Genomic DNA, 27,248 nt, shown 5'->3' with positions numbered 1-27,248 from the left:
CGTCTCTGTGCAGGCGATACTCACGTACCTCCTCGGGAATCTGCAGGGCAAAAGACAAGAGCAGTTCACCTGAGCGCTCAAGTCCCTCCCTTTGGGAGTCTCTTCCTACACCTTACAGACAGACAGACAGCAACACACAGGGAGAAAGTTCTAGCTGAAATGAAAGGGGGTGAGCATTTCTGAACTGGGAAGTGCTCGGTGGATTCAAGGCCATATGCAGACTGCTGAGTCTTAGAAATCTGGGGCTGGGGACACCCCTATTTTTACTTTGTGTAATCTACCAGGATCTCCCAAATACTCCAAAAGTAATAATGTTTGAGCTTAAGTTGGATCCAAGTTCTTCCCAGAGACTTCCTACCCTGGCCTGCCAGATCAAGGATTTGGCTGGAAAGAAAATTCCACTCAACTTAAGTCACAACTGATTCTGTCTTCAGCCATGGTGACCCAAACTAGGCCTATAGGAGATTCCTCCCAGATTTTTAAATTGGAAGGAAAGGGGCTCCTTCTTTTATGCTGGTAACGTTGGTCAGTGAAGAAAGCTAGGCTAGGAGAATGTCACTGACACTAGAGAAGGGTGTGGAGAGAAAGTGTTCTGGTGGCCTGACTCCCTCACCCCAAGCATCCTTTCTCTCTGTCCTTTGCTTTGGTTACATGAGGTAGTGAATTCTTTCTCACTAGCTCAGCTGCAGCTCTCTGGGACACAATTGAAGACTATGAAGAAGAGCTCTCAGACCCAGAGTGGGAGCCCTGTTATGCTCAGTGCTCCCATTTCAGGCGGAAAAGAAAACCTAGTCCTGCTGGGTCCTCCCTCCTCTGCCCCACCACACAGGCTGTTGGATCCAGAAGAGCATACTGACAGCTTAGGCCCATTGTGGAACTGCCTTCTGCTCTGAGGGGAAGTAGGGTCTGCCTGGCATCCCCTCAGCAGGGCTAGAGTGGTCAAGGGACATGGGCACTCCTCTAATTTGGAGTTTAAAACACAGTCAGCCACACAGAGGCCTCTGCGCCCATCAGGAGCTTCTGTAATTACTTTGGCTAGCTTTTCCTCCACAACTTGGATGCTTCTGACATGCTGTGAGTCCACCTGGCCCTGAGTCCCCTGAGACAGACAGGAAGAGCCACTGCCCACAGAGATTGCAAGGGCAGGAGGGGGGCTCTTTAGCCTTCAGGGGTGCCTGGCAGCTTCTCCACTGGCCAAAGGTTTTCAACCTCAGGCTTGAGTCTAGTTTCAGACAGTTACAGCCAGAGAAGGGAGACACCAGCAGGGATGAAAATATGATATCCCCTACTAGCCAAGCTACTTCCCACACCCTAGCTTCTCCCTGCAGCCCAGCTACTCCCCACACTCCAGATGCTCCCCTCACCCCGGCTGCTCCCCTTACCCCAGCTGCTCCCTACATCCATTTCCTCAATTTGACTTTAAAATCAATCTGTTCACAGAGTTCAGGCTCTAAATTATATGCCTCCAATGACAAGAAGTGGGACCACAGATCACATACGCTGGAGTATTTTATAAACAGCTATAATTTGATACATGAAACTGACATGCTGTGTGTATTATTTATTGGTGCAAACACCATAACACACACATCTATTGAGAAAAAAATGTTCTGTTGATCTGGTACAATGAAGGAGGCCTGACAGATGAAGCCCTGGCCACCGTCCCTGAGTGGCTCACCCTGAAACTGCCCCTGCCAGCTGTCGGTTCTCTGGAACAGTCACTAAGTTTTAAGCTGTCAAGGAGCACATGGCGTGACTTCAGGCTAGAATGTTGTCTCCTCTCCACCTTTTAAATGCAGGTCATCTTCTGAAGACCTGGTTAAAGGCTCCCCAAGCACGAAGCTGAGGTTCCCTCACCATCACAGATCCCCCCTGCCCTGCCATCAGAGTCACATTCCTGGTTGGGAGCACCCAGAGGACAGGAACTGTGTGCTAGCACTCAGTGTCCCCAGCTTCTGGCTTTGCACATGGCACAGAGCAGAGGCTCAGGCAAGTTTGCTGTGTTGGGGTGCATGCAGGCCTATTATCTCTGTAAGCAGTGAGGGTGGGTTTGTAGTATTTGTGCCTAGACAGGGCTGGAAGAGATAGGTTGGAATAAAATGGAGCTTAGTTACTTTCAATTCTTTTCTCTTGCTGTTAAGTAGCAATTATTTTCCACTCCTCCCATTCTTCCAATTACACACACACACACACACACACACACACACACACACACACACACTACACATACACACACATGCACACTCCTACATACATTGTTAGTGTTAATGGCCAACTTGATAGACTCGAGTCATTTGGAAGATAAGCCTGGGGGCTTGTATAGGATTGTTAATTTACATAAGAAGACTCGCCTACTCTGGGTGGCCCCATTCCCTATCCAGGATCTTGGAGTATGTAAGTGCAGAAAGGGAGCTAAACAGTGTGCAATTGCTGCTCTCTTCCATTTGCAGACCAGCTGCTTCAGGTTTCTGCTCCCTTGACTTCTTGCCATGGTGGACTGTGCATTGATCTGTAAGCTAAAATAAACCCTTCCTTAACTTGTTTTTGTCACACACACACACACACCTGAAACCTTAAGTTTAAGACTATGATAAATGGAGCCGGAGGAAGATGGTATGGGCTTGGCAACTGAATTTTTCCTTGTTTCAAAATTTATTACAATGCTTATTTTATGTGCTTTAATTTATACTGAGATGCTGGGCTTCCTAGCAGCTCTGGGTCTTCCTGATTAGAATTGTATTTTTAAACCAAGAAATTCACTTGTAATATACCAAAAAGCTAAAAACTGAGTTCCCATAGGATACGTTGTATGGAGTTTTTGCCTGGGTAAAGAAGTAGGACTGTAGCATGGTCCTAGTAGATTATCAACCCCGAAGACTTGATTTACTGTGTCAGGGAGATGAAGTCCACAGAGGGGCAGTCACTGGAGAAGCCTGGCATCCTGAACTAGGGACTGAAGTCTGAGACAAGAACCAGCTGTGTTCCTCAATCCAGAGACTCCAGAACCAAAAAAGGCTGTGTGGTTCCTCAGACTCAAGCGGGTGCCTTGTGTGTTTCCAGGTGACTTCCAATGGTAGAAAGAGGGGACTATATACATTTGGCTTCTGTATCCAGCCACCTACTTCCACTCTGAAATGCATTTTATTGCTCAAATGTTTTCCACCCTCATCTTCTGGGCTCCTGCGCCACTGAGACACCTCTTCTTGGAAAAGAGTCGAATATGCAAATTTGCACTGAGTTCATACTGACAGGTAAAGTGCAATGAATTAGTTGCATATTTCAGTCTTAACAGCAGAAATTCCAGCCATAGGGATGAATCTCTGACTATGGAATCCAAGCCTCGGTAAGAGTTCTATGGATGTAAGGGAGCAAGGACAACATCTTATTAAGAGTATTTGAGCAATAGGGAAAATGCACTCCAATCATTGACCGAAACATCCTGATCAAAGACATCAGTGCACCCTGATGGAGGAACCTGACTCAGCTGTACCTGGTAGATGGCGTAGCCTATGCTGAGCATGCCCTGGCCAATCCTCTTCTGTCGTCTGCGATTCTTCTGCATCAGACCCAGCAGCACTGTACAGCAGGATTCATTGGTGCCTTCCTCCTGGTCCTCATCCACATCATCCAAATGGATTTTGAACTGGGGGTTGGTCCAGTAAGTGGCTGGAAATCATCCAGGGACAATGGTCCAACAAGGGTGAGGAGATGAAGAATGGAAATTAAAAAAAAAAAAAGAAAGAAAGAAAGAGCCTCCATCGTCCCAGTGAAAGGGTAACACTGGCCAGATTGCCTGGCCCAGTAGAACTGGAAAGCAGTCCCCCACCTCCCTGCTCCGCCCCACAGGTAGATGCTTAGAATGTCTATCTTGTCTGCTTAGATCAACCAGTAGCCCAGAACTGTGGTGAAATCTGAGATCCTGTCATCCCAGGCTGCTCTGGACTGCACCAGGAAGCAATATCTTGCCTTCCTGGAAGTCTTCATTTCTTCCTGTTCTTAGCTGAAGACTCCACCTGGAAGGAGCTCTTTAGGGAGAAGTGTATCTCTGGGATGGATGCAACAGAGTCCCAGAAGAACCAAGAAGGCCTTTGCCTCATAGCTAGAAAGCCATCTGACTGTCATGTGCTCCACCAAGCCCAGGAGAAGCCCCAGCCTTGGATTACAACCCCATGATGCCCTAAGACCCATCCTCTATCCCTCAGCCCAATGGGCCTCCAGAGATGTCCAGTGTTACAGCCTGCTTATGAGACACACGACCTTCCAGTCAAGTCATTCAATAATGTAAGAGAAATCACAATGTCATTAAGCATTCCTGCTACACCACCTATTGATACTTAAAAAGATGACTTTTTGAGCTGGGGAGATGGCTCAGTGGGTAGGGGGCTTGTTGTACAAGCAAGAGGACCTGAGTTCAGATCCCAGCACCATGTCAAAACCCAACACCACCATGTTGGGGCATATTCGAACACACTGTGAACCCCAAGTTTGCATTTTTGCTAATTAAATAAAATTAACCTTGGATAAAGAGGCTAAGTTAGCAACTAGTTAACAGAAAGTAATCATAGAACCTCAGAGGGCATCCAGGAGGAACAGAGAGTCACAGGAAGTAGAAAGTGGAGTTTGGAGTGGCTCAGCCTTTTCTGGTTTGGCAAAGCAGAAGCATCAGTCTTCCATGGACAACAGAAAGGAGAAAGGGTTAGGTAGTTGTTACTCAGCCTCTCTGAGCTTGAAGGTTTTCACCCTAGCCTTTGAACCTCAAGTCTTATTCATAATTAGAATGCTAGAGATTTAGTTAAAGCTACCTTTAGCAGCTGTGATAGGGCCAAGTTCTTGCAGGAGCAGAATTCTCACTTTTAGCAGCAGTGATAGGGCCAGTGCTCGCAGGAGCAGAATTCTCACCAGGCTGCAGCCTGAGCTGCCAGGCCACTGCTAGAGAAACAGCCCAGTAACTGCAGAGTTGCAATTGCTGGCTGAGATAGCAGCAGATTAAGGCACAGCCACTGTGCTGAAGTTAAAACAAGATTTGGCACCCAATGTGGGGCACATATTTCTACTTAGGGTCTAAGAAAGCTGAAAAAAAAATGGCTTCCTAGTACCTGGTGCTTGTAGCATACAGAGGCACATCTCTGCCATACAGAGAGCACTTGAGCAGCCAACATGTTAAGCAGAAACAGCAAGCTAACTAAACACCTGCCATATTTCAGGCACCAAGAGTTAGGGTGGTTAAATGCAGCTCCCAGTTAAATGCAGCTCTTGGCCATGCCCATGGGGCATAAAGCTCAGCTCTCACAGACCCAAGCAGGGAGGGCCAATCACCAGCACTAAGGCACAGGCAAGTTTAAAGTTTGGCTCACATGGTCAGAGAACACTACAGGTAGACAGTAAGGCAGGTCCAGATCAAAAAATACCTATAAACATGTTAGCATTTTAAAAAAATGTTTGCAGTTCTTAAGAAAGAAAAGAAAATGGGCATAGACAGTCATATGAAAAAACAGTTTAAAAATAATAAAGTCTTTAAAGAGAGAGTAAAGTAATATAAAGGGAAAAGGCCACTTAAAGATGGGAAATACGCAGGGAATCTGGGTCCTATATGGTGTTAACTTTGAATTTTTGAATGCTGATGAGCAAATGGTAGCTGCTGAAAGACACTGGACTGTAACAGGGACTGCTGAATTAAACCAGCCTAGATACTTTAGGGATGCCTTCACTTTAAAATGGAATTCAGAAGATGTATTGTGTTTGGGGAGAGGTTTTGTTTTTGTTGCTTTTGTTTCCACAGGAAATGAAAGGCTGTGGATTCCTTCCAGGTTAAGAGAGATCAGGTTTGATCAGGGGAGACCTCCTGAAAATCTTGGCTACAGACATAAAGAAATAAACAAACAAAAAAAAACCCTACAAGACAGGTGACATTTATACTGATTCCTCTGCATGGGAACAGTTCTGAGACTGGACAAAAAAAATGTTACAACCAATTTCCCCAGGACTTGACCATTGTCTCAATTTTCTCAAGGTCCCCTGGAGATGCTGTCACCCCCAGACAACAGGAAGCAGTCTAGAGAACACCACACTCACATTCTCAAGAGGTGTGGTGGGTGGGGTGGTTTTTGGTCATTTGGTGAGTTATAAATATAATCATTTAGGGGAAATATAGGAATAAAGGGTAAAAAGACAACTATTAATCTCAAATATTTTGCATTGGTATGGATTTTGGTATATTGATACAACTTTAAAATGATTTTTGTTATATTGTATGTATGTTTCTACTCTTGTTTAAGGTATTATACCTATGTAGCTCATTTTAAAATGTAATGTATAATTAAGAAATGCAGGTTAGTAGTTAGTCATCTATAATAATCAAGCCTGTAGTCATGCTAGGTATGTTTTCAAAGTTAAACAGATACATTTTAGATAGATAGGTGATCTTCAAATGCTTCAGAGACCTACAAAATATGGCATTTAAAATGCTTAATAACCTAAGGCTTTTCATGAAGTGAGACACATCTGCTCCTGGCAGCATCAATCAACTTCATAAAAAAAAGATGGGCATTGAAGAACCTCCATGTGGAATTTGCTTTCATTGTGCCAAAGTGGGCAAGAAACTGTTCTTGCCTCTACTGCTAACATTATACAATCCAAACAGGACATGCAGGGCACAAAAGAAAGCTGAACTTTGCCAAGACAAGGTGGGATAGTCCTTCCAAATTCCTGATTCATAGAAATGTCTGCCAGATACTCTAGGCCTGTAGGCTGAAGATGGATGCCCCAGTGTTGCAGAGGAACCTTGGGTGACTGTCCAGGCAGCCAGATGTCTCTGTCATTTCTATAGTTTTGCAAGTGGCTTGCACTGCACTTCCTCTTTACTCAGGTAATATTATATCCTTCTGGGGTCTTTGATGAAGTTGAAGACTAGATAGTTATAGTTACAGTTTGCCTTAGTTATGATAGGAGATGAATTAGGTACAAAACTTTGGGTTCACCAAGATAGGACAAATAATGGAGTATTTTCTCTAAATTTGCCAAATATAAATGAACTGGATATTGTAAATGCAATTCTTACTTGATAATTGTTCTTATTATATATAGTTTTACTATATTAAAGTTAAAATCCTTTCCTTTTTATTCAGACAAAAAGAGGTAAATGTTGTAGAATAGAATATTTGTTTAGCTATCTTTAGATGTGTTGCTTTTGTTTATGCTGCATTTGTTTAATTATGTAAAGATATGCTACTGTTTCACCTTGCCTGCCTAAGGCACCTGGTGGGTCTAATAAAAAGCCAAATTGCCAATAGCTAGGCAGAGGAAGAACAGGCAAGGCTGGTGGGCAGAGAGTAAAGAGGAGCCAGCCAGCCAGGGACCAGACAGACAGACAGACACAGAGGAAGCAAAAAAGCAGGATGGACAGTAGGTAGATGAGGTAAATGAGCCTCAGAGCAGCACATAGATTAATAGAAATGGGTTGATTTAAGCTAGCTAGAAACAAGCCTAAGCTAAGGCCGAGCATTTATAATTTATAATAAGTTTCCATGTCATGACTTGGGGGCTGGTGGTCTAAGGAAGCCTACAATGTATGTGCCTGTAAACCCAGTGCTGTTGGGGATACAAACAGGGGGCTTGTTAGGCCTTGTTGGCATAGCTCCAGGTTTAGCAAGAGACCCTGTCTCAAAGGAATAAGAGACAGAGGGTGAAAGAGAATGAATAAGGAGAGGTGAATGAGAGACAGCATGGACACCTAACATCTGCAAGTGCACACACACACACACACGTGCACAAAGCAACACTCCACACGCACACACATAACACCTTTATTCAAAGACAACTTTTGAAAAAGATCTCTCAACTTAGCAACTACCCAAGCTAAGCAAAGAGAAGCCTAAGGGATCCACCACAGACACACAAACAGTTCTTTGATGGAATTAAGCTGAGAGTATACATAATTGAAGAAGACAGGTCTGACAGGCTCCGCCATGCTAGGCATTCAATCGCAACAAAGAATTGGGGAGGAGTGTTTGTTTTAGGGTGAGCAGGGGTCAGCAGGTGTTTTTACAATCTCTGCGTGATGGTGCAAACTCTGTAAGACAGCATAGCGTTCACATATGTCCAAGGCCCATTCATTATTTTTTTTCCATAACAGTGAGAGTACTTATTTAATTCCTCCTTCTCAGAGCCTCCATTTCTAGACTTTTTTTTCACTCACGGCACAGGTGCATATGGATTTTAAGATCAGGTGTCTGTGAATTCCAGGGGAGACAGAAAATTCGGTAATCTTCTGTACTTACTCCATTACCACGAGGCAAGAACAATCCATTTCTTCCTGACAGCTACCTGGCAGCACAGATGGGATTATGATTTGGTGCATGCAGACACCTTGGGCACCCCCTATGGTTCTGAGCTTCCAGAATGATCCATGCGAATTTCCTATGTCTTTTCTAAGAGCTTGTTAATGGTGAGCATATTTTAATTTCTCCCAAATGTAGCATTACTGCAATTCCTACATTTTTTTGTTTACTCCTTAACAGTACTAGAGGAAGAGAATGGGCCATAAAAATAATACATCCCATTTGTATAACACTGCACAGTTTACAAAGCGCGTCCTCGTGCGCTTGGAGTTACAATGCTCACTGCGCCCCAGCGAGTTGGAAGGTAGGAATTATGAACCATTGTGAGGGCTGAAAAAAAACGGAAGCTCCAGGAAAGGAACGCCCCTCAGGCCTCACAACTGTCCAGCTGACTGATGGGGGCAAGCCACCAGCTCCCCCTTCAGGTCTGTCAGCAGCTGGTCTTTGCAGCCAGATGGAGATGGATGGGGAAGGAAGTAAGACCTTGTGCTCCATCTGTACCCACATGGGGGTTTACAATGCTACCATTTCTATAGCATGCAGTGCTCAGGCTGGGAAGAAAGCAGCAGCGGCGGCAGCTGCCCCTGACCCCTGCATGGAGACGCCGAGTCAATCAACACAAATCAGCGGAGCAACAGCAGCCAGGGAAGCATGGAGGTGGGAACTATCAAGAGGGGAGTGTGTTTTTCTTTCCTTTGTGTCTCCTGAGAGCTGGGGGTCGTTTCTCAGTTGTTTCCTCATTAGCTGTCTCAGTGGACGCGACCTAGGAGGAGTCTACACAAGGACATGTTAGTCATCTTGGGAGAACCAGGGAGGCCACTCTCAAAGGGAGCCAGAGTCAAGGCAAAAGCAGTGGTTTGCCCTGGGATATCCCCACCAGGGAGGGATCGCTGGTGACCCCCACACAGAATGGAACATGACCCACACATAGTCTGGGTATGTCCATTCCTGACCCCCACAGCCTCACCCCTTCAGCCGTTACTCAGGCAGCACAAAGCAGAATGACTGCCCTTCTGAGTGTGGCCCACTGAAACGCTAGATTGTCTACTGACATTGTTAAATATTCTACTCCCAAGCTCAGTGGGCTGGTGTCAGCCAGCTGGACCAGGTAGGGCAGGCAGAAACCCAAGAGAAGCCCAGGAGGCCTTAGTGATGGTCCAGGAACAGGTTGTGAAAAGCAGCATGCTGGGAGAGCAGGGGTGGCTGAAGCAAGGATGATTTAAACACACAGGAGCCGAGACAAGGCCTCAGGTAGACAGCTGCAAAACAACTGTTCACCTTGCCGGCCTGGCCTCCAAGCCAGAGAAGAAACAGGACCTCAGGTCCAAGGGCATTCATTGTCCCCAGATCCATGTTAAAAGCCATGCAGCCCAGGAGGGAAAGCCAGCTATCTGGCCTTTGCCTCACCTGAGTTTTTCTGGCAGCCCCCGGCTGTGGAGCCTCGTGTCCAGCGGCCGTTGAAGAGCACCAGGTTCCATTTGTGGACCTCTTCACTGCTCAGAGAGTCTGGGGACAGGTTGCATATCTCGAGTCGAGAGAACTGCTTCAAGAAATCCGAAAAGGACATCCTGAAGAATAGAGGGACCAGAAGGGAGTGAGTAAAGTGGGCTGGACTGGAAGAGAGATTAAAGGCCCAGGAAAGAGCCCTGTCTTCCAGCAGCTCTAGACTGCCTGGGTTCCCTCCATCTACAGCCCAGTGACACAAACAAACAGAGCTACCGTCTAAATTTGTCACTGTGGTCAGCATCTCAGTTCCTAAAAATCTCTCTCCTGTATCTACCAGCCACACAGAGTTGGAACCATGAACCAAAGGGACTCCCCCAGGACGGGATGCCGGTGCAACCCTCGCCTCTAGGCTGGATCACAGCTAAGCCCAGTAGAGGTTCATTTATGAAGAATTCTCCTTGATATCCAGTGTGGAGATACCCTCTAAGACATTGTATCTTCCACAGACACCCCCTCCCAACCCAGGCAAAGGAAAGAATACTGTTTTGACTGTAAGCTAGGCCTTAGAATTTGGCGGGGGGTGGCGAGCATTGTTTTAGACTCCCAACAGGCAGACAGGCTGCTGGCCAGGTCCTGTTGTGGGCACAGAGATCTGGGTCCCAAGGCTTTAGATATGAGAATAGAGGAGAATTATACTAGGGCAAGGGGGCAGGAAAAAAATAGTGGCCCCTGAATTAGAAACCTCATCACATTCCTGGAAGTCCTGGAGACTGGTCCTCCTGAGCACCTTGGACCAGACTGACCACCTAGGGGACAGTCCTTCAGCACACAGCCTCTCACCAGAACTCTCCATCCTCTGCTCTCTTGTCCAGTTCTTCCTTCTTCCTGGGATCTATGTAATTCCACTCAGGTGCACTGTGGAGGGGGAGAAATGAAACAGAGGTGGCCATGGCTGGGATGCAAGCTGTTGGCTGCAGCTACATGGCCCTAAAGCACCTCAAATGGGATGCACCCCCATCAAGGGAAGAAGACAGGCTGGACCTGGTATGAAGCAGTGTACCACTGGAAGAAGAGGATGGAAGAAGAAGCCAAGGACATGGATTCCTGCAGGGGCAGCCAGGGCATGCAGCAGAAACGTAATGGCTTTATTTTAATTTTCACTCTCTGGGTAAGTTTTACATTCCAATTAAGACCCACAGACCTCTGACCATTGGAACAAGGAGATCCCGTCACAAGAAAGGCAGGTACTACTGTATCCATTAGTAACTTGTCACTCTTATCTTCTATCAGACTGGGGTGGACTAATTTATAAGAGGACCCAGCCAGCTCCGGGGACACAGACACTGTCCACTTCCTAAGTCTACAGCTTTGATTATCAGGCCCATTTTTATGGGAATTTCCTTGAAGTAATGTTCCCCGGCGTCCTGATGGTGACCTTTCTGTGGTAATATCCATGTACTTTGTTCAAATGCCGTCTATAGCTGCCTGACCTTTGGGTTTTCCTGAAATGCATATCTAGATAAGTGAACAGTGTCAAGACCAGTGCTAAAAAAAAAAAAAAAACAAAAAAAAACAGAAGCTCTTCCCTGAGCACTTCTTCCTCCCCAGCCAAGAAGACAGCCGGGCCCAGCCTTTCCCTCCAGCTGGCTTCTGAACACTTGGAGACCAGCAAAAGTGATCTGGAGCCATCAAAACATTCATTCAGTCAGTACCAAGTCCCACAGTGTGATTACTACAAGCAAAAGTTAGGGGATTGATTGGGAATTCTAGATCTAATCTAATCTCCCAGTTGGTGTTATTGTTGATATTTCAAACTTAAACAACAGCAAAACACAGCTGGATGCTAATGGGGTTCAGACACGTCACCTAAGAGTGTCCATGTCCTCCTTCTCCAACTACCAGTAGGTAAATAGCCCAGACTGTGTCTCTGGCTAGTAGAGGACATCAGGGACATAGATGCCAGAGTATAGACATTCCAGGCCCTCATCTCCTTGGACTGACTTCCCTTACCAGTAGATAGGCAGACCAAAGACTGTCCTTCCACCCAGTAATCAACACCCATCTAGTCAGGAACTCATGGGGTAAGTGACACTCACATTCATCACTGCCTAAGTGGGCCATGGCTCCCAGGATCAAGGTTCTCCCAACATCTTTGTTTTTTTTTCTTAGTACTCAGGAGAATAGTGTTTGTGGCAGGGAAATATCAGATTGTGAGTGGTTGATTTTACCTTGTAGTAACCAGTGTGGTAGGAAATAGGTAAGCCTTTATTTAACACTAGGCAAAATTCCATGGAGCTGCCAAATTTCCAAGTGCCAAAGCAGAAATCTGTAATCAAAAACTGCAACAAAGTGGTTTCTGTTCTGCTTTTCCCAACTTGGAACCACGGAATACAATTTCCACAGCATGCTGTATAACCTACAGACAGTAAGTGCTGCAGAACCCACTGAACAATGGGTCTCATTGCTTATGGTGTGTATTACATGACACCTTTATACAGGGAAGGTAAGCATCAGGAAAGAGAGAGAGGGACCTACGCATCACTCCAGGCTCCCGACCACTCCACTTCACCCCACGGGTTCCTCAGTCGGATCAGCTTCTCTGGGCGGCCACGGAAATCCAACTGCAAGAGCCACATACAGGGAAATCACCACACTGCTGCTGTCTGGGGCGCATGACGGCACCCAGGGTGTTCAGTGTTTCAAATGTCTCCAAAAGACCACACTTTCCTTTTCTTTACCATGCTGTGTTTAAGCTTCGGTCAAATATTTTGCTTTCACAAGCTATTAAAACAAATGAAGAGTGAGTCTACCACAAAACCAACTATGTATCTACTTAAACTTAGGTTTAGATTTTGCAGTTGATTAACTTGGACCTTGTTCTGAATATCGGAGACAGCATTCTAATAAATTCCCCCTAAACGATGCCAATGTTGTGGAAGTTAACATTTATTGATTGCTTACTACCGGCTTAGGCACAGTGCTAAACATTTAGAATGCATGGTTGCTTTATTTAAACTTCACACTTTGACCTCAACAATAGGAGATCCCGAGAAGCCCAGTTATTCAAGACTACCTAGTTAGCTGTATAACTATCCCCTCCTCAAGAAAGCTCATTAGACTTGGGAAGTAAAGGAAACTTGGGGGTCCAGGAAGTTCCTGAAAGTTACAAGATTCACAAAGCCCCTCCCCAAGGTTGTAAAAGCAGTGAACAGTTGCAGAGCAAGCAGAGCTTATTCATTGGGTGCTGCCTACAAGTCACGCAAGGAGTTCCAGAGATGCAGTTTTAATGTATTCTCATCCATGCTAGCTTTCTGGTGCTGCAGCTGCCTTTGAGTCATCCAGTGCAGTATGACCACTGGTCTACTGAGGTGGGTCTGGTGGAACTGTTTCCTTGATCTGTCATCCCTGGTGCCTTATCTGGGTTGAGTAGGTGTTTGTTCACCTCTCTCCAGGAAAAGCATAGGAGCCTAGCAGAGTGTCTCCAAAGCCTAAATGTATAAATGCCCTCGGGAACTTGAGGTAAAATGTGGTCACCTCTGTTGTGGGGTTTGCAAGTGGAGCTTTCTAAAACACGTGATGGGGTTCATGTCTTTCCTACGAGCCTGAGTTCATTCTTCTGGTGTGAGTTCTCATTCTCTCAGGACTGGATTAGTTGCTAAAGGTGTTATATTGCAAATCTCCTCTTGTTTGTCTCTCTTCTGAATGTGCCCACTTACCCTTCCAATTGATACTGCTATGAAGCTATACAAAGCTACCCAGTATTATTCTTCCCAGCCTCCAAATGCATGAGATTTAAAAAAAAAAAACAAAACTTTCTTTTATAAATCATCCAGATTCAGGAATTGTGTTACAGTAACAGATAAGGACTAAGATACTACCTCATGCCACTATTTAATGAGCACTTGAGTGTGGTCCCCATGCACCACCGCACACATGCTAGTACATATTTGCACAAACAGGTCAGTCTATCAGGTCTTTATCACCATCATTTGCATCATACACTAGCCCATAGTTTCCTCACACATTCCATTCATGTTTACGGAGTTGACTTGATTTAACAATACCACATTCAATAGAAAGATGTGTAGTGAGTACTGCCATCGTTACAATAAGCTGTGAGAGCTGGAGTACTTAATGTGTGACTATTTCTGCACAATCACTGGAAAACCTAAAGAAAATGTATTTCTCAGTTGTGACACTGTCTGGGTTGATGTGTTTTACCTTCATCTTATCGTCCACTTATATCTATGCTTTTAACTATAAACCAAATTATTCAAACCCCATTTGGATGTAGGTAGACCATATGAAATAAAAATCATGACTATTATAGGCCATGCTGGGGCCAGAGAATGAAGAATATCTATGTGATTATTAAATATCATCCTGAACACTGGAGTAGAAATTATTTCTTCTTTTAGTGACTCTTATGAGTTTATACTGCTTTGCCTACATGAACATTTGTTTGGAATGTGTGTAGAATCTAACTGATAGTCCCTATAACTTTTGTGATCACACCTCAGAAAAGAGGCAAATTTAATTAAAACCAGACAGCTAGAGTGAGGATGGCTCAGATACTGTCCTCTGAGAAGCTAAGAGTTGCAGGTACCCTGTAGTGAACACGAGTTAACTGCACATCTGTCTGGGGCTCTGCATCCAGAGAGAAACTTGCCCTGAGTAAACAGGAAAGCTCAAAGGCAACTCAAAACTTCTCAGCAGGATCTCCTACCGCTTTCTTGGGACACCCCGGATTTCATATTAACCCCTTCCTACCTCCTCGACTCCAGTAACAGAGTATGCGTGACCCTTAACCAGCTTTTGCCAGGTGACGGCTTCTGCTTCGGCTGTGCTTGAGACCTGGTCAAGGAGAGAGAGTCCCATCAGGGAGGCTGACGCTGACCTCTTTGAAGTCAGCACTACAATGCTTTCTAAAAGTACACCACACAGCCAGGGCTCTCCCAGGCGGGAAGAGTACAGGGGCAGCAACAACTCATGAACAGAGAGACCCATCTCTAGACGACCCCTCTTAATAAACCAGGCAAGTAGTGAGCAGCTGCGGAGCCTAGAGTGTGACTGAGAGCATAGTTACAGTTTCAAAAACAAACCAACAAATGAAACTACGCATTATGACAGCCAGAGAAGAAGATAGAGCATCTGGATAGATAGATAACAACTGGCCCTCAGGCTGGTGGCTTCCAGACCTGATCTCTAAGGCCACATTGGCATTCCATACAGCCAATCTTCCTGTCAGGGCTGGCCCCTCCTCTTTTCTTCAGGGATCTCCAAGTCCATCAAATATTGTCAGCTGCCAATTTGTTTTCCCAAAGACTAAGATGATTTAGCAAACAGATGGTAAGGAGATAGGGCCTACGATCCAGGAGACAAGGCTGTGCTCTTGGGAGGAGTCTAGCCATACTAAAGTGGCTCCAACAGTTACCAGCAAAACATAATCTTAAAATGTGACTAAGCCTAGTTCCCACCCATTCCTGAGGTCTTCACCAGTTCCTGCGCACTGTAAACCAACATGTCACCAGAGAAAAGAGAAAAAGGGAAGAGTTGAGGCTCACATCAATGGAGCAGCCCAGCAGAGATCCCGCACGGAGGGCCTTCCGGATGATGTGGTACAGATTGCCCGGGGGCTTCCTCAAGTCATAAAACTCAGAGATGCCACCTGTGAAGTCTTCAAAGCCCTCAACCGTGGAGCCTCCAGCAAGAGCCTCATAGGAACCATTGAGCCTATTGAAAAAGAAAGAAAATAAATACCACCCACGGTCAGGAGCAACCTAATAAGGGAACCACAGGACTGGAAAGGGACAATGCTGGACATAGGCCAGAGGGCCAGGGAAAGACCTTGGCCAGCTATGACCAGGAGCCTAGCGCACACACAGGCCACTGTTTTAGACAGACACCCCAGGATTTCACTAGGAACAGACCCTCAGGCAGCCCCTCTCCAGGTCTCCCACTCCCTTTCAAAACCAAAAACCCTTCCAGAATTGGCCCTAACTGCTTGGGTTTCGGGGTATCCAGCACAGCTAGGAATGGGGAGCCTTCCCTTGAGGCTGAGGGGTATCTGTTAAGGATTACCCTAACAGAATGAGAAAATTATTAGGGTGTCAGAACAGAGTGATAGTAAACAAGACGAATTCAAAGAAGCCTTTCAACTTTGAATGTCAGTCAGGAACATGACACTCAAGGAATGAGCCGAAACTTCGTTGAGTTTGGTAGCTAAAAACCCTTCTTTCCTTCATCATCCTCATCACATAAACATTCATTCTGCCCCAAGACCTTACCGGGGTCTGAGAGAGGAAAATATAGTAGCTGGAGAGATAGTCTTAATGAGATAGAGTTAGGATCTTTATATACATATAATGTATTTATGTTTGTGGTGTATCGAGTATTGAACCAGGGCCTTACGCTTGCTAGGCAAGCATTCTATCACTGAGCTACACATCTCCAGCCGCAGAGCTGAGATCTTAAATTCCCAGGCCAAATTTCTATTTCTCTTCAGAAGGGTGCTTTCGGTCTAGCCTGGGCATGTCTGGATGCTGGGGAAAATGTGGCTGTCGCACCCTGAGTGGGAGGTCAGGTGAGAGCCTTCAGGGAGGCCCCAGGGGCTTCTGGTTCCTCACCCTCTCACTTACTTGGCATAGGCTTTCTCCAGCAAAGCACTCCAGAATTCACTGCCTTCTTCCGAGTGTAGAAAGAGCAGTTGTCCATTCTTGGTGGGGAGCCTGTCATCAATGACCACCTCCACCCACTCTCCATACTGCCAGAACTGGGGGTGGAAAACATAACACCTATCACATGCAGAAGCAGAGAAGGGTCCTTCAGCAGCCTCCTTGGATGGGGTCTCTGTTAGGATTCTGCCCTCACTCCTCAGGGCTCTTGTGTCTTACGTCATCAGGGGGGCGCTGGTGACTACATACCCACTGCATGGTCACGCAATCTGCGCCTTAAAAAGCCAGACGCGGACCCCCACCCTCTCTCTCTGCTCTCTGTCTGTTCCCGCCATCTCTCCCTCCCTCCGGGCCTGGCTCTCCTCCCTCCTAGCCCCTCCCTCCTTCTAATACAGCTCTCTGTAACTCTGGTAGTCATGGCCATGGCTCCTGGTAACCAGCACCGCCACCAGCGCCGTTTACCTATCAGTCTCTGCTGTCAGTGAGCTAGTCTCCAGGCTTTGTGAACCTCAAATGCCCTGAGAGGGTTTATGCCTCGTCCACACACAGGAGATGCCACCAGCACCAAGAAACATCTAGTCTTTCTGGGAGTCTGTGGAGAAGAGAGCTTGCTCAGTATCACCCAGGAGCCAAAGTGGGTGGCTCAGGCTCACATCTCCTGGTCCTTAGTCCAGAGTGATTCCCTTATGGCCCCATGGCCTGAGGGAAGAAGGACAGGGAAATAAGATGGTTGGATAGATGTATAAAGGAATGGTTCTCAACCAGGAGTATCTACCCAAGTCACCCAGAGGGATAATCTGACATCAGTATTGGCCTCACTTCCAAAGTTTCTGATTCCACAGATTTGAAGTAATAACTAAGTTACAAAAGTGGTGGCCAAAGTCACAAGCAAGGCCTAATACCTGGAAATGAAAAATGCCTGCATAGTTCTTCTGGAAGCTCTGGTCCCTGGGGACCACTCGGTAAAGCAGCTTTTCACTCAAGGTGAGGGAGGCAATGGCTGCCAGAAGCCAACAGTCACCTGCAAGGAATCAGAGGAGACAGGAGCCTGTCAGGCCAGACCCTCACTGTCCCCATCACTCCGGAGTTCATGTCTGTTGTAGACTGACTTTGGCTGTAATACAATTCCAGAGCGTGGGTTACATATCAATAACAGAAATGTACTTAGCAAAGTTCAGGAAGCCGACAGACTTGGTATCGGTGAGAGTCCCTATTTCTACTTCTCTGCTTGGTGCTGGTTTATACATGACAGAAAAGCAGTGGGCTGAAGGACCTGGCTAATTCTCCCACCCCATTAGAGGACCACTGGTGCCTACGGTCCCCTCCTTAGCATGATCACACCGGGCCTGGGGCCCGGCACTGAGTCTTGGAAGGACACAGTCAACCAAAGAGCACAACACCCCTCACCTAAGTCACGCATGCAGTCTCCTCTCGTGGCTGAAGTGCACACACATTCAGCTCCTGAGGCCTCATTGGGAGGGTTTTCCTCAGGCGTGGAAACTCTCTGTTCATCCCTATTGCTGTGCCCTGCATGCTGACCACTTCACAGCTCCTAGGTTCCCAGTCAGTGGAAGGGAAATAGAGAGAAACAGAAAGGAATTTGTCCTTCTGTCGCATTTGTTGTTAACTCAGATACATTTGGTGGGGAGGAACGCTGAAGCTATTCAGGAGCACATAAGGTATGCGAGTGAGTGAGCGAGTGAGTGAGTGAGTGAGTGAGAGAGTGAGTGAGTGAGAGAGTGAGTGAGCGAGTGAGCGATCCTTTCCCACTATGGCCTTGAGTAATGACAGTTGATTCTGCATGATCTGTGTAGAGTATAATGGTCCTTTTATATTTCAGAGTTCACCATGAGAGCCTTGGTTATAATTCCCCTGCGATAGGGACGAGCACGAAATCACCATCATTTAAAGCAGAAGGAGTGAAAGTCAAGAGAAGTTAAACATCCCGGGGCTTGGTGTTGATCACTTTGCATGTCTGAGTAAATTTAGAAACAGATCGAAAACACCCTTCTGCGTGAGACAGACCTCCCAGGCTCCTGAAAGCCACCTCCGGAGACAGCATCGCTGACTCTCAGTGACAACATCCACTGATGAGTCACAGCCCCAGACACTACATGCTTACCTTAACCTGCTGAGTGGGAGGGACAAGCACCCTGGAAGCTATATAATTTTGTTCACACTTGTGTATATGTTCATGGTACTGTGGAGCTGGAGGACAAAACGTCCTTAGTGTCCCTCACATTGTATAAAACAATATGCCACCATACCCCCCAATGCTGCCTCTTTCCACTTCACTGCAGACCCCAGGCCCTAGGAGTCTGGGGTTTAGTGAAGCAGTCCTTGTTTCTCTTATTCATCTGGTTCTTCTAGCTCTAACACCTCCTGTGTGCTCCAGGCATCACTGTCCCCATGAGAAACACTAGACCCTCTCAGCCTTAGCCAGAAAAGCCCCTTTCTACAGTAGGCACCAGTGAGACTCAGCTGGTCAAAGCGCTGAGACTAAGAGACTGTTGAGTATTCAGTCCTAAGTGGCACATATATATCAATCCTTCCCCAGCAAGGCCATGGCATTCATGAAGTCACAGCACTCTGGTTCCTGCGCAAGACCTGGACAAAGTCAAGACAACAAGGTCGGTCAACAGTCAGCATGCAGCGCTAGTTAGATTTGGTGGGTTATATTTGTGGAAGGAAGGGAGGGAGGGAGAGAGGGAGGGAGGGAGGGAGGGAGGGAGGGAGAGAGGGAGGAGAAGGCTGGAGAGATGGCTCAGCAGTTAAGAGCACTCCCTGCTCTTGCAGAGGACACAAGTCGGGTTCACAACACCCACATGGTAGCTTACCACGCTCCTTAACTCCAGCTCCAGGGATTCAGTGCCCTCTTCCGACCTCTGCAGGCATTTTACACACACACACACACACACACACACACACACACACACACACACACAGTGCACATATGTACATGCAGGCAAACTCCCATCTACATAAAGTAAAATAAATCTAATAGAAAGGACAGGACATGAAGATGGGAGGGGTGTGTTGGGGGTGTGTAGGAAGAGTTGGAAGGGGGTCAAGATGGATATGATCAAGAGACGTTATGTACATGTATGAAGTTGTCAAATAATACATAAAAGATATTCTAATAAATAAATAAATAAATATAGTTGACCTTTCCTATGTACTTTCAGATAAAAAGCCTGGGGACGTTTGAAAGGCCACCCAGGTCCTTTCCTAACTTCACATTTTCATCTTAACCGTGGGGCTAAACAGAGCTGCTTCCACAAGCCAGGAGTGAACACACTTGGTTGTTCACACTCAGACTGCTTGAGCAAGCAGTCAAATTTTGACCCAGGACCCTCCTCTGAGGGTCTGTCACCCCCAGCAGGAGCTCCATCCCAATGTCACCCCTAACCCTTCTCAAAAAGCAGAGGCTCAAGATTACATCCCAAACTATTTTCTTCTTCAGTCTCCCCCTACCCTCTCTCTCATACACACACACACACACACACACACACACACACACACACACACACACACACACGCACTTACTTTTTTGAAGGATTTTACTGATTTTTGAAGTAAGTAACCTGATCTTTACCAACAAACGCTATTCCTGAGATTATTAGGGGTTCAAGGTGAAGTTCAGGATGAGTGTGGAGACAGCGCTTGTATGAATACATTGGGCTATACTGCTCCTTGCTACAGAGAACCTCAGCAGGGGTAAAACTTGTTTAACAAGCAATGTCCCAAGAGTGGAAATGATTTCCTTCTCTCCACCTGGTTCCCCTCAGCTCAATTTCTTCCTACGAACTCATGGTATAATGTCATTTCTTTGCTTAGAAACAAAATACAAACCTTTCCCCGGAATGCCTCCACCCTACCTGCCTGGTCTCCCTCCCACTGTGAGTTCAGATTCCGGTCAAACCTGATCTTTTCTCTTACCTTCCTTTCCTTACCTGTCCCATCTGTCTGTACAGTGCTTCCTTCAACCTGACCAGCTGGGTCTTTACCCTCTTCATAAAGCCTGCCTTGAGGTCTGCTCAGAAGGCACCTCATTTGTTCTTTGTATGTTCTGGAGACATTATTTATCCCTCTCAGCTGATCCTAAATGGATCACATGGAGGTTCCATGATGGCACATTCCTTACCATCCCTGATTAACCCCAAATCCCCAAGCCCTCCCTCCACAGGGCTCCTAGCTTGTGCCAAGGCCACCTGATGATACATCTGTCTCTCCTCCCTGTTCCTCTCTGATCTCTTCCTGCCAAGCAGGAACCTGGAGTCTCTGGCAGTAGCTGACAAATAGAGGAGACCCAGTAGATATTTGACAAATAAAAACATATTAGCAAATGACCAAAGGAATTCATGAATCATGTTCTGTCCTTTTGTGAGTCAACAACAGCACCCACACATGCTTCCACCTGGGAATCCTAGGGCTGGGATGAAGTAAACATGGCCATGCATTGAACCTCACAGATCTCACGGACGACACCTGCACACACCAAGATGCTTGGCTACTCAAAACTCTGTGGCAGAAGGAGACAGCACGTGAGATGGGCGCAGTCCCTGGAGAAGGGACAGAATGAATGCTCTGTGGTGTCTCTGAGGTAGGCGGCTTCTCAAGGAAACCAGAGAGGCTCCCTTCTGTTGAGAAGATTCCCACTCCCAATCTAAGCTGCTGAAACACCCCACTCCAGGCACTTCCTTGATACTCCGATAGAGCATGCCAGAAAACATCCCTCAGTGGCTAACATCTAACAGGTCTGCCCAGCCAAGAAAGAGTTTAATGTTTTCTTTCTCTTCCTCGCTCCTGACATTTCGCAGAGTCCACCCAGCTGCTGCAGTAAGCACAAAGAAATGCCATAGGTATAGACATTTGGGTCCCTGCCAATTACTACATAAAGCATGAGGGGACACTCTTTACAGGATGCTTTTTCTAAAGTGCCCAAATGAATGTGCTTCCTTTCAAGGGTACTCTTGGAATGACAGACATTTACTCACCTGCTCAAAACACCTGAGACACTTGTTTAAGGGGTCTGCCTTAATCTCTGAACGTAGTTTTGATTTACAAAAGCAGTCATGGAGCTTTGGGATCTACGTTTGTTGGCAGATAAGGTAGACAAGAAAGCCTGGAAATGTCTCCACAGACAAATGTCTTCTCTTCAGCCACCTCCTAGCTAGTGGTCACCACGGTGGGCATTCCCAAGAACTTGAATTTGAAGTGGGAATGTGGTAAAAGCACCTGCTTTCCTGATGGAGTATGGCAAATTTGCCTACCACAATCCTTCTGCTCGCTGCTCTTCCCAGACTCTTACCTAGGAAGTCTGCCTTATGCCTGGAGATCCAGAGACCTCTCGTAAACCCTACAGCGTGGGATGAAAGTCAACACACTTGAGAGAAGAGAGCAGAAGCCCAGTGTGTCTCTGGGTTTCTAAGAACTAGCCCAGGGCTACCCACCTCTAGACTCCTGTTACAAAAGAGATATCCGCCCCTCATCCCAACTTTTTTAAACTATTACGGTTAGGTTTAATACAGCTTGCAGCCAACATTTTCCTAATACACTAACAAAGTGATTAGTATGCCCTATAAATTGGTTCTGAAAGAACTCCACTAAAGGAGTTCTTTAAACTATTGGGATTAGGAATAGTTGAAATATGCACATTATTCTATACACTGGTTGGGCTGGCTGTGTTCTGGGGATACTGGCTGGGATGTCCAGCTGATCTCTACAAAGGACCATGGTGTGTGGAATTACAGAGAGTAACATTTGCTTATGGACTCCAATCAACAGAGACAAGGAGGAAGAGCTTGCTGAGGAAGCTCAGGCACTCGCTCAACCCCAACAAGCCTAGATATGCTTCAGGGGACAGAAAGGATGCTTTGGTGAGGGACTGTGATAGTTGGTTAGTTTTAATTGTCAGTATGACACAGCATAGAATCACCTAGTAAGAGTCAGTGAGGAACTGACTAGATTGGGTTGTCTGTGGGCATGCCTGGGGTGGGGGCGGTGGGAGGCTTGATTATGACATTGATGTGGGAAGACCTGGCCCAAGAGTGGATGGCACCATTCCCTGGCTTTGAGCCCTACACTGCTTGAGAGTAGGGAACACAGAGCACAGCAGTCATACACTCTTTCTCAGCTCACGATGGTGGATGTCACCAGCTGCTTCAAGTTTCTGTCTTGACTTGCCCACAACGAAGGACTGGAGCCTGGAGTTATAGCCAAATAGACCTCTTCTTTGTTAAAGACGCTCTAGGTGGTGTATTTTATCACAGCATCAGGAATTGAGACTGAGACAGTGACATGGGCATCTCTGTTCTTTTTTTCCTTACTCAGAATACCTGACCCTGGGTGATTTCGAAAGGAAAGGGCTATAGTTAGCCCATGGTTCCGGGAGTCTGGGAAACCTACGAGCATGACACCAGCAAATGTCTCACGCTGCTTCAACTCATGGCAGCAAGCAGCCAGGCAAGGCGGTGCATGCAGAGGAGAGAAAATAAGGCCGCTGTCCCGTGATGGCTAACTCATTCTCTAGAAAAAGGCACCAATCCCTCTACATGACTGCTGTGGGATGTTCTGTATGGCAAATGTGTTGCTGATTGGTCAATAAATAAAACACTGATTGGCCATTGGCCAGGCAGGAAGTGTAGGCGGGACAAGGAGGAGAATAAAGCTGGGAAGTGTAAGGCTGAGTCAGAGAGACACTGCCAGCCGCCACGATGACAAACAGCATGTGAAGATGCCAGTAAGCCACGAGCCACGTGGCAAGGTATAGATTAATGGAAATGGGTTAATTTAAGCTGTAAGAACAGTTAGCAAGAAGCCTGCCACGGCCATACAGTTTGTAACCAGTATAAGTCTCTGTGTTTACTTGGTCGGGTCTGAGCGGCTGTGGGACTGGCAGGTGAGAGAGATTTGTCCTGACTGTGGGCCAGGCAGGAAAACTCTAGCTACACATGACCTCATCACTTGAGGGGCCTTTCCTCCCCCAAACCAGCACACTTCAAGAGTCTCAGTGGGGACTGGCTATCCAAGATACAGCGCTGGAAAGAACTGTTCTGAGTCCAGGTGATGTGGGGAGGGAGAGAGACAGAGGCACAGAGACAAAAAGAAATGGAAGCAGGATGCCACACATATTGTCAAGGAGAGGGAGAAATTAAAGAATTGGACAGAGGAGTCCGGGATTCCCCTGGCCCAGCTGAGCAGAACTGACAAGACTGAACTGAAGAGAAGTGACGAGCCGAGCCTGCCTTCTCTTTATCCAACAGAGAATGAACTAAAAAGTCTTGGAAGATTGCACATTAATATATTCACCAGAGGGCGCACTGGAGCCAGCCTTTCCCGCTAGTGTCCCCAGCAGCAGAGGCTTTGGTAATAGAGTGGGCATCTGAAGAACCTTGGGAAGGAGAGGGCTTGGCATGTGGAAACATTTACCAGGCCAAGCACATCCACAAGTGAAGCCTGAGGGTCCTAAGAGCCTTGCTCTCATCACAGATTAGGAAGAACTTTTTCTTTAAGATAAAGTTCTCCGGGCTGGAGAGATGGTTCAGCAGTTTACAGCACTCACCGCTCTTCCAGAAGACCAGGGTTCAGTTCCTAGCACCCACCTAGTGCCCCAGAACCACCCATAACTCTAGTACCAGTGGATCCAATGCCCCCTTTTGGCCTTAATGGGCTCCTGCACCAGTGTGACACACATGAACTCATGCAAGCACATACACACCAAAATAATTTTTTAAAAATAACGTTCAAGATGGGTTGCCCACCCAGGCATGATACTTTTCAAAGGAGACTTGTTGGAGATCAAGAGAGGGATACTGCTTGTTGACCTCTTTGGGTTTCATGAAGAATGTGACCCGGAATAGAAAATCCCACTCAAGGCTAAGGGTGCTTCTTTGAAAGAGCCGAGGGGAAAGAGATTCCTAGCCCTTTTGAGTTGACTTTAATGAAGGGATATGATTCCCTTCGTGGGAATACGATCTAAGATGTAGGTATAACTCCTGTTTCTGCCTTTTACTAGCTGTGTGGGTCCAGAAAGAGACAGCACCTCCCTGAGCCTCCACTCACCATTGAGATGGGCACTACAAGATAAACTAGAACACACAGTATGCGGCCACCACATTACAGCTTGTTAAATTTCAGTTCCTCACAGGGAAGAAAAGGTTCAGAAGCAGCAGCTAGGGCAAGAGCAAGAGGCATCCGGCAACCAAAGGAAGAGGGCAAGGCATGAGGTAGACAAGTTAGCAGCAGGGCAGATATTGCACACAAACTTGAGATGCTAAAGACTGAAAACCGACCACTGCATTTAGCAATGCAAAGATCATTGATGACAGTAACGGAGACATTACTGTTTTATACATGTTCTATATATCCAGCTCCCCAAGGAGCTAGGGCAGAATGATTGCTGGAGACTAGCTTGGACAATATAGCAAAAGCCTGCCTCAATGCAAACAAAAACCAATGATAAATGAACAAATACAAACAAATTAAAGCCTGCATATGTCAATAACCATCGTTATTATAAGATATAGGTAGCAAGAACTCAAGCTTACAGGAATGTCTCAAACACGAGGTAGAGTGGGGATTCTTCTAGACTGCAGGCAGATGAGAAGGAGAAAGGGGAAAAGGTAAACATCGGAACACAGTAGGAGGGACCTTCCTCACCTTGGGAAGTGCAATGACTGGCGGAGAAATGATATTAAGATTGAAGAGGAAGCCCATACAGAGAGTCTCTATGCCCTACTGACAACTCGGACATCTAGAGGCAGGGGGAAATGGCAACATGAAGTGCTGAGGCACAGGGAGCGGGAGAAGATGCTACCATTGTGTCTGAATCAAGGAGAAAAGAAGGGCAGGTCCATGCCCCTGCAGAGGCTGCCGGGTGGTCTCAGGGTCAGGCACCATATAAAGAACTGATGTTTCCTGGGGGTAGAGCTCATGGGCACTCAGATAGAGCTGAGACAGGTCTGCTGGGCCCTGATGAACCAGGAAAGGAGACCATACAATATACTATCACTTCTTCAAGAGGCCGGCAAGGACCCGGAGGACAGCACCAGGCTGTACAAAAACCATCCGTCCATCTTCATTGCCAGGTTATTTTGGCCTTGGTTGTATCCAGCTACCATCTTGGGAAGCAATAAGACTTAAGGAAGTGAGGTGTCACTTATTTTAGTCCACTTGTGATGCTAAAACAAAATACTACCGACCAAGTGGTTCTCAACCTTCCTAATGTTGTGAACCTTGAATACAGTTCCTCATGTTGTAGTGACCCCCCAACCATAAAATTATTTCCATTGCTACTTCATAACTGTAGTTTTGCTACTGTTATGAAATCGTAATATAAATATCTGATATGCAACGCATGCGAAAGGGTCATTCACACCCCCTGGGGGGTCACAACCCACAGGTTGAGAACCAGTGTACTAGGGGGTTTATGAGCAACATTGATCTGTTGCTCCCAGTTCTGCAAGCTGGAAGGCAGACTTGGTATCTCCTCCTGGTTCATAAACGAGGGCTTTCCTACCACATTCTGACATGATGGAAGGGAGGAGGGAGCTCGCCAGAGGTTCTTCTAAAAGAGCACTGATCCCATTCATAAGGGCTCCACCCTCATGACTTCATCACCTCCTTACATCCTCAGCTCCTAATACTACTACACCGGATGTTGAAATTTAACATGCATTTCAAAGGGACAAAGAAACCGTTTGTCCATATATATAATAGCTCTCACATAGAATAACTGAAGGAAGAATATATATTCCAAAGAGACAAGAACCCAAAACAGGAAGAGTCATGATACCTTTGATTGGCTAGCTTCTACCTCCCTCCCTCCCACTCACTGTCACTAGAAATGGGACACCCTAGCAAGCTGGAAATAGTTGAGAAAAACCGTCTCTCTGATTACACATTCAAATGTAATGCGAAGACTTTGACCCCACTAACAAATGCTTGTTGCTTTTTTAAAATTTATATTCAATGTTTTATCACAGCTGAGACACCCTTTGCCTGCTCTTCCTCCAAAAGACTGCTTGAAATGTTTTTACACACAGGGCACCGATTTAGCTCTGCACTTCACTGCTCAGCAATCACAGTAGCATCCTTCCTCCGTCCTGTTGGCGAGCATGCCTTTTCAAGCCCACAGCATTTCATCCATGCCGTTTTGACTGCATTAGAACACACATTTGCTTTTGGCTGCTTTTGCTTTTGTTGACAGTTTCTGTCTCTCTGCCTAGACTGGAAGCTGGCTGGAGGTAGATGGTGGGCTTCATGCTCCTCCCAGACGCCAGCACACAATTTATCCCATCGCTTCTGGATGAATCTGTCAGAAATGATTTGAATGTGCATGCTTTGACCACCTACGAGGTCCTACATCCAGGAGGTCCTCATTTTGTAAACGGTTTCTCCAACAGAGAAACATGAAACGGTATGCAGCAATGCTGTGTGAGACAAGAACCAGGCTTATATCAGAGCTGCTCACTTGGTGAGTAAAGCTCTTATAAGAGAAGTGTGATGAGCTGGAGTAGGGTTCTCAGCCACAGTGTGGTTGACATTTTAGAATGGATATTTTTTTGATGGTGGAAGCCATCTTGAATGTTGAGCAGTGGACTGGATTTGTAGTGAATGGATGTCAATTGCAGTGCCCTGACCCTCCATGTGACAACCAGAAATTGGTATAGATATTGCCGAATGTCCTCTGGGTGAAAGAAAGGGGAATCAAACATACACATGTGCACGCTCACACACACACACACATACACACACACACAGCTGAAAGTCTGAGGAGTGTTCTCCCGCA

The 27,248-nt window shown here is 46.4% G+C and overlaps 1 protein-coding gene across 2 annotated transcripts in view; it reads right to left on the bottom strand.

Annotated features, from left to right (window-relative positions):
* The window catches only part of LOC128110092 (calpain-8), a 76,097-nt gene that overhangs the window by 24,544 nt on the left and 24,305 nt on the right, over positions 1 to 27,248 (bottom strand). Inside the window, exons 3-11 of one of the 2 annotated variants that reach the window (XM_052737864.1) lie at positions 17,359 to 17,477; positions 16,421 to 16,554; positions 15,347 to 15,515; positions 14,553 to 14,636; positions 12,318 to 12,403; positions 10,623 to 10,697; positions 9,744 to 9,904; positions 3,491 to 3,666; positions 29 to 40 (exon numbers count right to left, since the gene is read on the bottom strand). In XM_052737864.1, the coding sequence (XP_052593824.1) occupies positions 29 to 40; positions 3,491 to 3,666; positions 9,744 to 9,904; positions 10,623 to 10,697; positions 12,318 to 12,403; positions 14,553 to 14,636; positions 15,347 to 15,515; positions 16,421 to 16,554; positions 17,359 to 17,477 (1,016 nt within the window). Of the gene's footprint in view, positions 1 to 28; positions 41 to 3,475; positions 3,667 to 9,743; positions 9,905 to 10,622; positions 10,698 to 12,317; positions 12,404 to 14,552; positions 14,637 to 15,346; positions 15,516 to 16,420; positions 16,555 to 17,358; positions 17,478 to 27,248 lie in introns of both variants that reach the window. The other variant, XM_052737865.1, reaches the window with a different exon arrangement.

This window comes from Peromyscus californicus, unplaced genomic scaffold (assembly GCF_007827085.1).
Source record: "Peromyscus californicus insignis strain IS unplaced genomic scaffold, ASM782708v3 Scaffold_14__1_contigs__length_90479793_seg_2, whole genome shotgun sequence".
NCBI classification, from domain to species: Eukaryota; Metazoa; Chordata; class Mammalia; order Rodentia; family Cricetidae; genus Peromyscus; species Peromyscus californicus.
Note: the sequence above shows the minus strand (reverse complement) of the source record. Positions and strands in the feature narration are given on the sequence as shown.